General features: G+C 38.9%; 1 protein-coding gene across 2 annotated transcripts in view; it reads right to left on the reverse strand.

Annotated features, from left to right (window-relative positions):
* Positions 1–17503, reverse strand: part of LOC123769065 (lachesin) — a 320744-nt gene that overhangs the window by 34017 nt on the left and 269224 nt on the right. For both annotated transcript variants that reach the window (XM_069309176.1, XM_069309175.1), the window contains exon 3: positions 1–81. This exon is cut by the window's left edge and continues 113 nt beyond it. In XM_069309176.1, coding sequence (XP_069165277.1) covers positions 1–81 — 81 coding nt within the window. The remainder of the gene's footprint in view (positions 82–17503) is intronic.

Consider the following 17503-nt stretch of genomic DNA (forward strand, 5'->3'; position numbering starts at 1 on the left):
TCAGTCGTGGTCCTCCTTCGTCTCCTCCTCCTCCAGCATCGTCGTCACCCACCTCGGCAGTCCCGTCCTCCTCCAGACACACTGTGAACCACAGTTTTACATTTTTTAGACATGAATATGAGACAATGATGGTTTATACCAAATTTATATTCCACTTCTGCTGCTGTGAGATGACTCTCCTGTTGGTCTGAAGTTCGTCCACAGATGCTGCCGTCCTGTGACGCACTGAGGGACGAGACCTTATTTTGGAGGAGAGACTTACTTTAAAAAACTATCTCTACTGAACTGGAGATAAAACTCATCTTCCAATTTAACTTGCTCTGCTTCGCTCGTCCTGGCTCCTCCAGTCATGCTTCCACAGTAGAAAGTCTTCCCATATTTTGAACCCATATATATATATATATAGAAGAGAATTGAAAGGTAGTGTTTATGAGAGAGAAAACGGAATTTAGTGTTCAATCTTAATGCTTCATCTATCCTGTTTACTCCAGACATGCATTGTGAGGGGAAAGTGAAGTGGAAGGGCTGAGAGAGGGGAAGTCGAGGGGTTTGTGAGGAGAAGAGTCATAGAAATTTAAGAAAATTTAATATAGTAGTTTAAAACTGATTTTTTTTAGCAATATATTACGTTTCTCCTGAATGGAGGGTGGTACATGGGCTCTGAATCACCTAGTTGCCCGCAGATTGAAGTCTTTTAGAACAAGTTTCTCACATGGAGAGACATGTTCTCTCCCTCTCTGGTCTCCACTGATTTACTCCACATATTCTGACTTGTGCGTTGCTTTGTTCTCGATTCACAATCGGGATCCGGCCTGGTGCATTCCAAGGCAGTACAGAATTGGTTGAACACTTTTCCTTTCATCTAATTTACCGGTTCCTCTACCAGTAAATAGGTACCAGGGAGTTGGGCCACTGGTCAGTACTTTGACCATGGGAGATCTTGATACACGCTTAAAGTATAAGTATAAGTATACACAGGCTTCCTTTTCCCGAGGCAAAACGAATTAATTCGGATCTATTTTAATAAACGCAGATTTCACCACCTTGAAACCGAAAGAAAACGAGATGTCTCCACTACTAACGTATTTCAAAGATTTTTCAGTCTTACATTCCATGTTTCTTTTATTTTTCTATTCTCCCTCGGTCCTTTGATGTTATTGAAATAGTCGGCATTATCACATGTTCTTTTTGTATTAGAGAGAACCGGCCAGAATTTAATTCAAGGGATAATCGCGACGTCTCTCATGCCCAACGACAGTGTTATCTCATGAATTAAATTCTGGCCGGCTCTTAGTAATACAAAAAGGCGCATGAGATAATGTCGAGTATTTCAATAACATCAAAGCCAGAAGAAAAAGCAAAAGAAACGCTCAATGGAATACAAGACGGAAAAATTTGTGAAATAAGTGAAATGCGCAAGAAGGTTAGACACATTTCTTTGACTCTGAGCTTTAAGTGGACAAACGCAATGCGTATGTGTGGTGTCGAAGCATGACTAAGAATGTAAAAGAGGGGGAAATGGAATAGGAAGTAAGGAAGAAGCAGAAAGGAATGAGAGAGAAAGGGAAGAAACTGAGTGAAACGGGGCAAATAAGAACGAAGAAGAGATTGAGAAGAACCAAAGGAGATTCAGGGAAATAACACAGGTGTTAGCGTTCACTACACGTGCTTCTGATGATCTAAATGTTGTGTGTTAGAAACGAGGAACCTTATCAAATGCAACCAAATCTAATGAACCCTAACCAAATCTAACCTATATTAACCTAACCTAACCCACCCTAACGTAACCTTAACTAACGTAACATTAGCTAACCTAACATAACCTAACCTAACCCATCCTAATCTAACGTAACCTAAAGTAAGGTAACTTACTACCTAACCCAAACTAACAAATCGTAAACTAATATCACGTAACGTTACCTAACATAACCCAACATTACCTAACGAAACTTAGTCAGATATATCCTAAACAAACTTAACTAGTTTTGTTGACCAGACCACACACTAGAAATTCACAATCGACTTGAGAATGGTCCAGGACGGACCGAAACGTCGTCGTCCCTTCAATTTCTAGTGTGTGGTCTGGTCAACATACTTCAGCCACGTTATTGTGACTCATCGCCTGCTTAACTAGTTTTCACTCTACGTTAGCTTTGAATGATTCTACAGTCTTTCGCAGTACACAGCTATTAAGACCAATAAGTTTTATAGCTGTCTTGCCCATCCAGGTTTGCATCTGAAGTGAAGATTTACACCCTAATTGCATTACGAGATTTCCCTATTGTATTATCCTACAAGGTTTACATATTTATGGCTATAAACTTTACACTAGAGTCCAATTAAGTTTATTTAAGCTGGGTTTTCATTTTATCGAAACAATTTTCCCATTAATGTAACACAAAGCTGATTACTTAAGATATTAATGTTTACTTAAACCAGGAAAACCGCTGATTACCAGCCACTGCAAACTATCATTCAGAGATGATTATTTTCTTGTCATTGTCCAATCAGCTTAAGCAAATATATGGCCTTTTGTTATACATAAATTAGGATTGTGTTTAGATTATTTGGAATACAAAAAGGTAATGGAATGGTGTTTTTGTGGGTTTAATTAGGAAGAAATTGAAGGAATTAATTATGCAGTCACACACACACACACACACACACACACACACACACACACACACACACACACACACTGGACAACCGAGAGTTAGAAAGGCGGTGTCCAAGAGCTAACAGCTGGATCCTGTAGGCACACATAGTAAATACACACGCACACACACGCCAAACCAATCCCCTGAAGCTCATATCAAGAGGATAACATCAGCGGCATATGCAAGGTTGGCTAACATATAACAACCTTTTGAAACTTGTGTAAGGAATCTTTCAGAACATATGGAGCCCGTACCTTATCAAGCACAAGACGAAGCTGGAAAAAGTTAAGAGATATGCCACTAGGTTAGTCCTAGAACTAAGAGGCATGAGTTACGACGAAAGGCTGCGCGAAATGCATCTCACATCGCTGGAAGACAGGAGGCTCGGGGAGACATGACCACAACCTACAAAATTCTCAGAGGAATTGACAGGGTAGATAAAGATAATCTGTTTAAAATATTTGTACGCGAACAAGGGTACACAGTTGGAAACTGTGTACCCAAATGAGCCACAGGGACGTTAGAAAAAACTTTTTCAGTGTTAGAGTAGTTAACAGGTGGAATGCACTAGGCAGTGATGTGGTGGAGGCAGACTTCATACCCAGTTTCAAATGTAGATAGTGTAGTGCCCAGTAGACTCAGGAATCTGTACACCAGTTGATTATGAGTTGAGAGACGGTGGCAAAGAGCCGAGCTCAACCCCTGCAATCACAACCAGGTGAGTACACACAGGTGCGTTCACTAGCACATGAGTGTGTCTGTGTATATTTGCCTAAGTTCATGTTTGCAGGGTGTTTTCAAAGCAATGTTATTGGCTTATACAATAAGGTTCTTCCTGCAACTACCTTATCATATTTTCCCCCCTGAAGGTATGTATAGGGTTCACTGCGAGATGCATCCGGTAGTCTCCTGGACTATTTGCATATCCAATTTCGCACGATATTCGCTCGTTTCACTATTTACCATTTTGATCGTTGCTTTGTGTATCTGTGATTGTGCCTATTATAATGTACTCATCTCTAAGCACTTTTGGAAATGTGTTTGCGGCATTTGAACTTGAACTTGGCTTTCAGATGAGTGCGTTAAAAGTTCACGAGTGATTTGGGCTCTGTCATTACTAAGTGTTAGTGTGTGCTGGGTCTATCACTTAACATTGAAGTGCATTCCATCTGATATCTATTATTACACAATATTTATTGTCTAATGTCTCTGTAACTCATTATATTAATTCTTACAGCCAGTTTGTCCTTGCTCGAGTAGCTCTCTCTCTCTGTCCTTGTTTCCTCTGTCTATTCCCCTCAGGATTGCGAATGATATACCTATATATATATATATATATATATATATATATATATATATATATATATATATATATATATATATATATATATATATATATACATAATATAATTATGTTTCGTTGGCTCTTGTGTCTTTGTGTACATGTGAGGATTAGTCCCTTTCGTCTTTCCTCGTAACTTCTCAGCTCTGATATTTGGGGTGTCCCTTAAGACCTTCTCCCGCTTCGTTTTGTGTTTACCTGACTCCACAATTTTGCTACAGAATTGGTCTAAATTGATCAGAATTGGCCCTGAATGACTCCGGTTTCAGACTTGCATATGTAACCGATGGTATTCCCGGAGGATATAATCAGTGTGATTTCCTGCTCCAGGTCTTCTTCCCTGCCTGATAACAGAAGGGTTTCCTTCCTTCATTTAATACTTTTGAGATTAGGGGATAGGGAAGATTGCCTGGGAAGGTGGTTTTGATTTTTTGTGTATGTGACCGCGCATATATGAATATCAGCTCTCGCTAAGGAAAAAAACACATTTTTGAAATGTATATCTTCGTCTTGTTGATAAAGATAAACCATTTTAAGCAACTATATGTGTGATTTTCAACAAGTTGAAAATCAAAACGTTGATTTTCATCTCGTAGCCACTAAACTGCATCATTCTAAATTGACCGTGAGTCCTTTTAATAGGGGCTAAAGTAGAAACAGACGGTTGTCATATGACAGCAGTGCCATGGTCACTGGTGTGAGAGCAGTGCCATGGTCACTGGTGTGACAGCAGTGCCAACTAATATCCGGCACACGAGACTCTCAATGAGCGCGACAAACGAAAAAACACGATTCAAATTTTGTGACTAACTACCCTCACACAGTATAAATAGTTTGCTCAACCCTAATAATCCTCCTAATTGATATGAAATACGATTCGGTATAACACCAGCATGTGAAGCAATATTAAACAAAATACATGTTTAATTGCATTTGACATTCAGCAAATATCATATTGACATCCTCAACAACAACAACAACAACAAATCAGTAATACAATTACCACTTTCCTACCACACAATCAATACTTTATATTTATCACCATTACCACAATCATTCCCATTAAAACAGTTTCTTACGCAACTTAATTCAATGAGTTCAACGACACGTACAGGTGCAACATATATATATATATATATATATATATATATATATATATATATATATATATATATATATATATATATATATATATATATATATATATATATATATATATACATATACATATAATGATCTCTGTGTTTACTATGTCCATTATTAAGAGCAGAGTCATATCCTGCTTTCGGAGGAGAAATTCCTTGCTTTTAATATTTCTAATTAGTTTTGAGATATGTGAGCAGTGCTTTGCTACTTGTTGCTCGTTCAGCCTTCGACGTCTCTCAAAGGTTAGCTGCATGAAGCAATGAATCTCTTTTTCATTCATGAAAGAATTTAAGCGCGTTTGCATTTCTTTCTCGCGGGAAAAAAATAGCACTTATATCAGTGGGGAAAAACGCACGTTCATTTCAATAGGAAAGAGAGCTCCTCTTTTGTATTTTTTCCAGTAAATTTCCTAAATTAGTTTCTCTTCTTTCCTCTCATCTTCTCTCCTCCTTATTTCCATATTTCATGCACCCTTCCCACTTTCCTCTTTTTTTTTAAACCTCCAATTCCTCTTCCTTTCCAAATCAAGTTTCTTCTCGCTTTTTTCTCTCCCTATTGTTTCCTTCCTTCCCAACCACTCACCTCTCATCCTTCCTCTCATTTTACTCTCGACCCTCTCTGATTTTCACCCTCCCTCACTCTAACCTTTCCTTCTTCAATCTCTATCCCTACTCTTTCACTTTTCTTATTCTAACCATTCCACCTTATCTCCCACCCTGCCTAAAATATACTCTCCCCACTCGTTCATCATCCGTCCAATACTCTCCCTCACTGACACCCTGCCCACCCCACCCTACCTCCTGCCCTCTCTACAAACGTCCTACCTAACAAGCCAGACTCCCTCACTTCTCTCTTTACCTCTCTCCCATTCGTCCCTCCCTCTCTTTCTCCGTACCTTCCTTTATCATCTCCCCCCCTCTCTCTGTCTCTCTCTCTCTCCGTTACTGTCCTCTCTCTCCCCTCTCCCTCCAGCCAAACTGTAAAACACGAAAAGCACATTTTTGAACTCGAGAAAATAAAAATGAATTCCGACTTGCAAGCAGACGCCGGCAAATATTCTGCACTGCTATTTTGCCCCCAAGCTATGGGAGGGCCTCTAGGATTGGGCACACTGAGGCATGTCTTCGGGTGTCGACGAGATGCCCAAATTCTTTGTTTCTGCTTATTGGGACTTGCCAATGAATGCAGGATATGGGTGTTTGTATACGCTGTTGGTGATAAGTTTCTGGGTAGGTTGTCGAGGCATCCTTATAGTCAGTATTAATAATATTGTATTTTTAAAGGAAATTTAAAGAAAATGTGGTCAACACTGATAGAAGTATTTGAGGTAATCTCCATCTACATCTTCGAAGCCAAATACGACAAAGGACTCGAACGCAAGCAACCGTTTTTAACATAAATAAATTAAATGAATGCATCAGGTAAACTTAAGGTAATTCGCGGGGCATAAGGATCTAGACCACACTTTACCCGTACTTGTCAGTGTTACAAAAGTACTGTCAGGTAAATACCTTACCAACACCACCATCTCCAACACACCTTTCACAACACCACTCTCAACTTCACGTCACCACACTACACATCACACCATTACATCCCTTCTACACCACCACCCTAATCTTCCACTCAACTATTATAACTATTATCATCACTCTACTTCCTTGCTCTATCATCACCATCACATTACCTCCATCTCACTACCACTAACACATCACCACCACCACCAACACACCAACACCACCAACACACCACAACCAACACACCACAACCAACACACCACCACCAACACACCACCACCAACACACCACCACCACCAACACACCACAACCAACACACCACCACCAACACACCACCACCACCAACACACCACAACCAACACATCACAAGCAACACACCACCACCAACACACCACCACCACCAACACACCACCATCAACACATCACAACCAACACACCACCACCAACACACCACCACCACCAACACACCACATCCAACACATCACAACCAACACACCACCACCAACACACCACCACCAACACACCACCACCACCACCACTGCGCCCCATCAAGGGTCTCCCACCACACACACAGAGACCTCAGTGAGCCAGGTAGATGCACAATACAGTAACTGAGACATCTTAATTAACGTGGTGAAGGAGCCGGTGTTGACAGACTGAAGTAGTGGATTAAGTCGCGTCCCAAGACTTCTAGTTGGGGCTCTGGGATGGAAACCGAGGGATAGGCTGAGGTAGAAAGTAAATAGCGGGAGTGAGAGATGACAGGAAGAATGAGACGAAAGGAGAGCTGTGAGGGCGGAGAAAATTAGAAGAGCAAAAACGCATTGTAGAATTAGATAGAGAGACTGATGATATCTGCAAAATATTCCAAGAGCCAGACACTTGGTGGTATGTGAGAGAAATGGTTGAGGTAATTTTAATACCAGTTGAACAAATCCACAAGGGCCGTGACGAGGATTCGAACCTGCGTCCGGGAGCATCCCAGACACTGCCTTAATCGACTGAGCTACGACAGGGTAAAAAGGGTTGAAACCGAAGTTTTCAACCCTTTTCTTACAGTTAAAACTGGTTTAATACCAGTTACTATAAGCTGATGATGAATTGGTCATCTGGAACTGGAGAACAGACTTACTGAGCAGTAACCATCCATTCATAATAGCTAACAGATACATTGGATTGCAACCTTCTCACAGACCAAAGTAACTTGCCCTAAGACTATACATAACACCAAGTCCAACCCTGAAGGTACACATCATTATTTTTTTTAACACCAGCAGCAGAAGCGAAACTGTACACTACCTACATGAGAACAGTTCTCAAGTAAGCAACTCCAGCTGGGAATCAATTTGACTGGGCTTGCACCTAGTCAACACACCACCAGAATCAGAAGATAGGCTGATCCCAGAATTACGTCTGACGGGGTACGAAGAAATGGTAAAAGAACAGAATATAACGACGAAGAGAAATGATTAAGACATATACAATACATTGCATAAGTGACTGAGTGGGAATGGAAGCATTAATTTATAATGAATAATAATGAAATAAAAAGGTATGGGTGGAATATAAATGAACAGGTTGGTCTCAGATATGTGAGGAAATACTCGTTTACTGTAAGAGTTATAGGAGAATGGAAGGAACTAGACGAGGAAGGTAGTTAAAGCAGATATTCTGCCCACATGTTAAAAATATATTATTAGATATGTATGTCAGAGACACTGCATTAAACGACCACAACAAGAGCATAATTATTAAATAACTGAAGCGTGATCATGCATAAATAAATTGGTGAGTAAGAATAGGTGAGTACACACACACATACACACAAACAAATGCTCACGCCGACACACAAACAAATGTTTACACCCACACACACAAACAAATGCACACACACAAACAAATGCGCGCACACACACACACTCACGCACAATGAAAATTAATATACTAAAACTCAAAAAATCAGATTCCTTGCAGGATTTATTCTCTAAATATAGCGGTAAATAAAAACCCTTTTGTTACATCATTCGTTGAGAATACTCGAACCTGCGTTCTTAACAATAGCCGAGAAACAAAAGCCCCCAAGGAGCCTTAAGTATAAAAGACACTTCTATTGTTATTACTAATTAATCAAAAACATATATTCATATCTCGGCTTAATGTAATCTGAATCGCCAGTCAAGGCGGCTGGAACGTGATTGGTTCTCTGACTTTCCGTCTCGTCACTCTTCCAGTCTAGCTCGCTTCACCTCTCTTTCTTTCTATCTTTCTCTCTTTTTTGCTCTCCTAACTTCTCTCTCTCTCTCTCTCTTTCTCTCTCTCTCTCTCACTCACTCAGACAAATGCACCAAGAGAGCAGCTAAATGCTAGAGGGATTTGCTTTAAAGACCTCTTAAAAGTAATGGGGGCTGAGGGAACTTTTCAGCCGCTAGACATGAGTTGACAATTTGCCGTTCTGGTAGAGACAGCCCTTCCCTCTCGATCTAGAAGGATTGACAGGCGGAAGACATGTGGAAAAGATGGAAGGGTTTGGAAAAAGTTTATGGTGATGATGGATTAAAGAAGATGGAGACAATGATTCGTCAGCAAGATGACAGATCCAATTGTAAAGAAGGGGAAGACAGGCAAAGTGGGAAATAGACTGGAAGTAGGAATTAAAGGATGGGAGGAAGGAGGAGGAAGGAGAAAGTAAAAGATAGAAGGAAGGAGGAATTAAAGGATTGACGTAAGAATGAAAATTAGAAAAGAAGATTAATTTAAACTTAACCAGTTCAAATTTCTCTTGCTTGAGGAGAATATTGCTATGATATTAAGCATATTATAGTTGAAAGAAAGAGAGAGAGAGAGAGAGAGAGAGAGAGAGAGAGAGAGAGAGAGAGAGAGAGAGAGAGAGACAGAGAGAGAGAGAGAGAGAGAGAAAGAGAGAGAGAGAAAGAGAGAGAGAGAGAGAGAGAGAGAGAGAAAGAGAGAGAGAGAGAGAGAGAGAGAGAGAGAGAGAGAGAGAGAGAGAGAGAGAGAGAGAGAGAGAGAGAGAGAGAGAGAGAGAGAGAGAGAGAGAGAGAGAGAACCCTCTCGCTACCTCAACGTTTATTTAAACAGAGCAATAATATCAACACAGACTGGACCCCCAAGTTCTGTACCATAAGTAAAACACTCACATTCTTTACCAAGCTCCAGTGAGGACACACATAAGAATATTATTACTTTCCCTCCTATATTTGCGAGAAGCGAAACCAATCATATTCAGTCAGGTCGCCTGAATATAATTTGATCTGGAATACCCACTAATGCACCTAGTAAACTGAATTTCTCTGATTGGCCTGTTGATAATGGTAACACAAATTGGAGTATTTAATCACAATGGGAATTCAAGGTTTGTTATTAGCATTTTTGTGGCATTTTTAATTTTGTTTTAGCGAGTTGACTACAAGTTAATGAATACAATTTTTTATGTCAAAGGACAATCACGTTTAAATTTCGAATTTAAATTGCATCAGTAAATATATTTATGTTATACTATTGGTTGATATGGTTTTATATATACAACTGGTGTAGGACAGCACATATGTATCCAACCTGGCTGACACATATATATACACCTTCTGGTGTTGAACAGGCGTGTTGTACTGCCAGTCATAATGAAGCAAGAAAAGCCACTAAGTTTAAGTAATTGTTTGGTCTGTAATTTTTTTTTTATCATAACATCAGAAACACATGGTCTCTGGTGTAAGGGTGTCTTGAACTCTCTCAGGGAAGAAGCCTTACTACAGCTGGTTGTCCAGCAGAGAGGACAACCTCCTCTCCTTTTCCTGTCTCAGAAAATTTTAAAATATATAATAGTTCTCATGTGCATTGAGAATAGTTCTAATATTTCTCTAATAGGTATAATAGTTCTCAATGGCTGTTGGAGGATTGTCTACTCTATGTAGCTATTGGAAAAGTATGGTTATTATAAAATTTATCTTAAATTTTCCGAGATCAGTGAATAAATTTTCATATTACTCAGAAAAAGTTGTTGAAATAATTTTTTTGTGTAATATTTAGGCAGGCATAGCTGGCGAGCAGTGTCAAAATCAGTGTCATGGGGGTTAGTATGTGACCGTGGCACGCTATCCCCTCCTGAATTTTGGTGGCCAAGACAAACCTGTGTCCGTTCTGTACCCCAGACCATTCACTCTGCACATTTGGGTGAGGATAGGTCCGAACGTCTGGGCTCCAGCCTTGGACAAATAAATAGCCAGACTGACAAAAAAACTGGCATGCATTTTTAAAGGTACACGTTTTGAGTATCTCAAAAGGAAAGAAAAATTCTAAATATTTTGCCCCAAGAAGGCAAAAAATTGTGCAAAAAAGAAAATGCAAAAATCCAAAAGGAAAGAAAAGGCAAAAAATGTCGATTTATAGACGACCAACAGTGGAAAACTTCGAACTTAATTAAAGAATCTCTTCAGTAATAAGAACACATAGCCGAAGCAGATCCTAGACAATTTTATAAAGTGTATAAAATTAAAACATGAAATACAAAACATATCAGATATCAGTTATACCAAAAATATAAGATTTTTCATTAACTGGAGATGATTAAAACTGCAATAACATTACACACATTTTCGGCGATATTTAAATACCCTGTATCAATATGTAAATTATTTATATTAATGTGCAAATTTTATGTCGTGGTGACGTATGTGGCTGCTAGCAAGGTCGTTTATCTTTGATATGAGGATGTCTTCGTTATGGGGGCTTTCGAAGGAACTCTCATTTAAAGCTATTGAAATTTTTTCAAAAGTTAATCTCCTCGTTTCAGACGAATCTTCTTTCATTACTATGTTGTCCGTGGACATAATAATATAATGATCCGTTGAACCACTCTCTGCTCTGTCTGTCTGTCTGTCTGTCTGTCTGTCTGTCTGTCTGTCTCTCTGTCTCTGTCTGTCTGTCTCTCTCTCTCTCTCTCTTTCTCTCTCTCTCTGTATATCTAAAAATAGTGAAAAATTTGCCAAACTAGTTTTTCTCTCTACTCTCAACGAGTCTCACCCAAAAAGCAAGCGAATATATAAAAATACGACAAAAGCCACAACAACACTCTGAAAAAAAAGTTTAAATAAATCACCTCAAAAAAGGTTTTCGCTGCAGCATGTAAATCACTCGACATAGAAGGCCCAAGCCATACTTCTCTCACAACGAGATTGAATGACGCATAACTCCTATGCCAGAATTATCATAAGTGTACGCCTCAATTTGCAACTCAATGGCAGCAGACCCGTGCAATTCAATGAGGTCAGATAGCCTGTTTATGGAGGGAGAGAGAGATAGATAGATAGATAGATAGATAGATAGATAGATAGAGAGAGAGAGAGAGAGAGAGAGAGACAGACAGACACAGAGACAAAGACAAAGAGAGAGAGAGAGAGAGAGAGAGAGAGAGAGAGAGAGAGAGAGAGAGAGAGAGAGAGAGAGAGAGAGAGAGAGAGAGAGAGAGAGAGAGAGAGATAGGGAGAGAGAGAGACTTAGGGAGAGAGAGAGAGGGGGTGGGAGACAGAGACAGAGGGTTAGTTAGAACTGATGAAATATAAATCATGAAATTTGCAACTGAATACCGTGAGCCGATTCACAGTGTAAAGAGGTCAAGATAGCGTGTTTGAGAAGAGGGAGGGAAAGGAAGTGAGGCGAAAACCAGAGAGTGAGAAAGTGAAGGGAACATAGGGGAGAGAAATAGAAAGGCAGAAAATTCAAGAAACAAGGACAGAATCATGAAATCTGACAACGATATTCATCATATGTAAATACTAGTTACTACCGTTATTGCTGCTATTTCCATTTCTAATCGAGGTAATAATATTTCAATTCTCTAACTAATTTATCTACTACATCTGTCAGATTAGAAGAACTGACAGAAGTACAACTATGAATATTTCTATTTTTACTAATTTTCATGTTTCTACTTCTTTTATTAGTAAACTAATAATGTTTCTTCTACTGCTACTACTACTATTGATTTGTTTGCTTCTTATTTTTGTATAACTATTAATATTTCTATTACTATTAGTAGTACAACTATACATTAAAAAAACTATTACCACCAATACTACTATTCATATTTCTGCTTCTAGTACAACTTCAACAACTTTTTACTATTAAACTTCTGATCAAGAACAGGAGCGGCAATGCGACCACGAAATAATAAAAACCTGCATGCTATCTCTGAGAAACCAAATACTGGATCTCCAGGAAACATATATTTCTCAAAACATGCAGAAATGTGAACCAGATCAAACCTGGTTTCGGGATCAGTATAGAATTGCTACAAATGAGAAGTGAAAAGCAAGGCACTGCTATGAACAACGGCCAACCCACCGATATCCATTCGAGACAATTGTAATAAATTGGGTATCATTGAGTGACACGATAACTTTTTAGGAAGGAAGTGGTCAGATCTCTAGGTGGGAGATAAAGTCTTGTGGCGCATTATAAAGAAAATTATGGACTAGCATCCGATGACTGAATATCATACCTCAGCATACCTGTTTAACCCCAGCGGACAAGGCAGATAATGTCGTTGAGAAAGAGGAACTTACTACATCTTATTTGTCATGGAAGATACATGAAAATGAACTACACCTTTCTCTCCCTCTCTGCTTAATTCCCATATTAATTCCCGCTTCCTTATCTTAACATCTTAACATAAAAGCATAAGACTCCTCATCATAACTCGTAACAAGGCTTTGCTTAAAGTCTGATAACGTTCGAACATTCCTCGAACACGGCTTCGCTCACTTTATATGTTCGAAGTCTACCTTTCAACATCGTTCACGAACGTCCTCCAAATGCAAATAATTACGAATGGAATCAAAATAAGAAACCTAACATGACCTGAATCTTCATGTTATATATAATAATTTTTCCTAATATAATTAATAAAATACCCAATTTTTATTATACAATACGATTAAATTTTAGAAGCCCCTTTGGGGACTGCTGTAGCTTATAAGAAAATTGCGAATGCGTTGAACTTTCCAATTTCCTTGACAGATTTCAATGTCTATTAACATGAATTAAAGTCAGAAAAGTCTGTGATACCATTCTAGTTGAAAGACGAGAACAGTTGCTCGAACAGAGTTACTTACAATGTAACAAGCAATTCCAGTTTAAAGGAAATAGGAGCAAGTTAGACCTGTTACTGAACACTACCACAAAATGAAACAAGAGTCTCGACTTTGGAGAGGATCCATGTGGAATAGTATTGGATATCGCTGGATATTGGATATGGTCTGCCACAAAGGACTGGCTTGTAGGTTCAAACGATTTTGAGCAAATGGGATCATTTAGTGCCTTACAAACTACATAAGTAACAGAGTCCTTTATGTGGTTATTATTAATTTTTCCAGAGGGAAACACTCCACAGAAGCAAGGGCAGAGGGTAACATAACTAACGTAGGATCGTTGGATTGTTTCAAGCGTAGGTTAGACATATATATGAATAAGTTTGGGTGGATATAAATAGGAATCGCCGTTAGCCGAAAGGCCTTCTGCAGTTTCTTTCATTCTTATTTTCTTATTTTCCATAGAAATTGTCAAATATGTCTCTGCGAAAACAACAAGGACTGAGATTTGCCTTCGGTGGCCTTCGTAGCTCACTCAACTGTGTAAATTTTAATTACCTCCGGGGGACCAAAATCAAGGAAGTGCGAGAAAATATATATACCATACATGATTTGAACGCTCCTGTATAAGGAAAAGTATCGCATATACAAGAAAATTATAATGGGTAAAGTCACTAAAATGTGCCATTTGGGATGCTTAAGGTCCAAAAAACTAAATATTTCAATGACAAATATTGCTAGCTGAAAATTTTTGTTGATATAAAATATTTGTAATAATGTAGACTGAATGTTTAGAGATTTACAACGCCACAATAGTAACAAAATTTAAATTTTGAAAATAACTCGTCAGATGTTTCAATGTAAAAAAAAAATGAATCTTTAACGTTAAAAGCCTCTAGATAATTCAAAGTAGAATGATGCACTCCAGTGTAACGTTCTACATTAACTCAAACAAACATTGACAGAAAAATGCTATACATTATAACAAAAACGAAATGTATTACTCGAATTAATTGTAAGATAACATGACACCGACCACTGTAGAATGAAAATGTCACGTACCACCTGTAGGATAATGTACCATGGACCGTCTGTAGGATATCATGACACGGATGACTTGTAGGATTAATTTTCACTTCCCACTTGTAAGATTAATATTCACGACCCCCTTGAAGGGGATAACGAAAACAACATAACACGTTGGATATCTCGGAAACCAAAGCTTCCTCTACATATAAACAATTTCGGAAGGAGTGTGAGAAAAGCGATAGAACCAATATTTTCTTGAATATTACGTTGCCAGGTTTATACAGCCATTCCAGGCATCTGCAGCTACCAGAATGGTTATTAAAAGTTCTAAAACATTTTAAGCATTTATCCCTCTCGCTCTTTCTCTCTCTTTCTTTCTCTGTCTCACTCTTTCAATCACTCAAAAACTAGAAAGAAACAATCCGTGACTCATTCTAGAACTCTGTATGCAGAAAATTCTCCCATGTCCTATAGCAGGACTCGGTTGTTGGTGTTTTACGCAGAATAAAGGTTGGGGAAAGGGAGGTGGGGTTAAGTCCGTCTGTACGTTTGTCTTCGTGGACACTCGCTTAATATTTAGATTAGTCAGACCGCTGGTAGGGTTCTCGATCCTGCAGTGTAAACACGCCTTCAGCCACTGAGTTCATTATAATCTCTGTGAGATTAAGTCTCCACCCCTGGTGTGTTTGTTCTGTGTGTGTGTGTGTGTGTGTGTGTGTGTGTGTGTGTGTGTGTGTGTGTGTGTGTGTGTGTGTGTGTGTGTGTGTGTGTGTGTGAGTGTGCGTGCGTGTCCCGCACGTACGTATGCGCGCACATTTGTCTGTTTGTGTAGCAACCAAATGACAATCAACCCGAAAACCAAATATAGAAAATCATGTAATCATACGCTATAATTAAACAACTAGAAAATTGTACATGGACGGCGAAGAGAAACCATTGGTCGTGTTGTTATTTTTGGTAATAGGAGTCAGGAGACCCCCACCCACTTGGGAAATATTATTGAGGAATCTGTCATTGTAAATAGAGTACCTTAAGGATGGACAACTGTTATTTCAGATACATTCTTGTGGGTGGTTGTGGGAGGAGAGGCCGGGACTGAGTGGGTGTAAAAGAGGGAATGAGTGGGAGGTGAAATGATGGCAGGAGGTTGGAGAAAGCGAAGGAAGAATAGGGGAAGCAAGAGAAACGGAAGGAGGGAAAGATATTGTATAAGGGAGGGGAGTTAGGAATAAATTTCTTCATCCCCGTATATCCATGGTGATAGGGATTGTGTGTAAGGGATAGAAGGAGAGGGAGAAAATGAATGAGTGACGGAGGAAGGGAGAGGGAAAGAGAGAGGGTGAGAAGGATTGATAAATGTAAATAAAAATAAGGAGAGTTGGGAAATGAGGTGTTGGGAAAAGGAAAGAGAAACTGGTTCGGAGCGAAATTATGGTGGATGATTGTGTGGGCAGTATGTAGAAGGGGTAGAAAGGGAAGTAAAGAATCGTTGAAGGTAGGAATGAGAAGGAAAGATGAAGTGACAGTATTTTATGATATATGACGATAAAGATCATAAGACGAATATCAGAGACCTCAAAGCACACTCACGCACATAAAAATACAAGCACACAAACAAGCACCCACCCACATATTAAACACACACACACACACACACACACACACACACACACACACACACACACACACACACACACCAAAATGTTTATTCATGAAGTATTCGACCGAACTGCGATAACATTCCTTTCTTATCAGCAGAAAAACTCGTATCCCTTGTTATCAGAGAAGGTGAAATGAACTTGGTCGTGTATATTAATGAGGACGATTGCAAATGTACGCCTTATTGCGCTCCTGAAATATTGACGAAATTAAAAGTCTTCTGCTTTTTTAAAGATGTAACTTATCTGGAACGTTATATAAGACTGATGTGCAGGGATGCCAAATTGCTGAATGCATTGTACATTGGATGCATACATACAATATATATATATATATATATATATATATATATACGATAATTTAGCTATTATATATGTGTGATCATGATGAGTTATAATTCTATGTGATTGTTTCCTCCGTAAAACAGTTGCTAAAAACTTTATTTTGTGTAAAAAAACTGGTTAATAATGATTTATCATCTAGCATTATAGGTGTATATCTTTCAAGATCATTTTTATAAGTGCCTGAAGATCAAATATTGATTGAAAGAAAATGAAACCTCTTCCTGCTATGCTTTTCTCGTGTACTGGTAGCTAATTGAAGTGCAGCTATTGGAGGAAAATGAATAGGTATAATGTGTTTTCATAAATTGATAAAGTCTGCGGAGTTTGCAACCCACGTTTACTTATTTGTGCAATCTGCTTCCCTACCACCACTCCTGTGGGTGGTATCTGCTTGTCTCACCAGGGAAACGTGGGAAAATGCGTTCCTCAGTATACACAAGATGATGAAGAAGAAGAAGAAGAAGAAGTAGAAGAAGAAGAAGGAGAAGGAGGAGGAGGAGTACGATTAGGAGTACGAAGAGGAGATGGAGAAGGAGGAGGATGATGTTGAGAGGATGAACCATTGGAATAAGCCGAATATTAATTAGTAATTAGATATTAAGACGCAAGTCATCGAAACAAAATCCATATTTGAAGTGAGGACACATTTCCCATCCTCCCATCAGACTGTAAGCCAATAATAATTTTCACAATTATATTAACAAGCTAC

The sequence above is a fragment of the Procambarus clarkii genome, chromosome 64 (genome assembly GCF_040958095.1).
Source record: "Procambarus clarkii isolate CNS0578487 chromosome 64, FALCON_Pclarkii_2.0, whole genome shotgun sequence".
Lineage (NCBI taxonomy): Eukaryota > Metazoa > Arthropoda > Malacostraca > Decapoda > Cambaridae > Procambarus > Procambarus clarkii.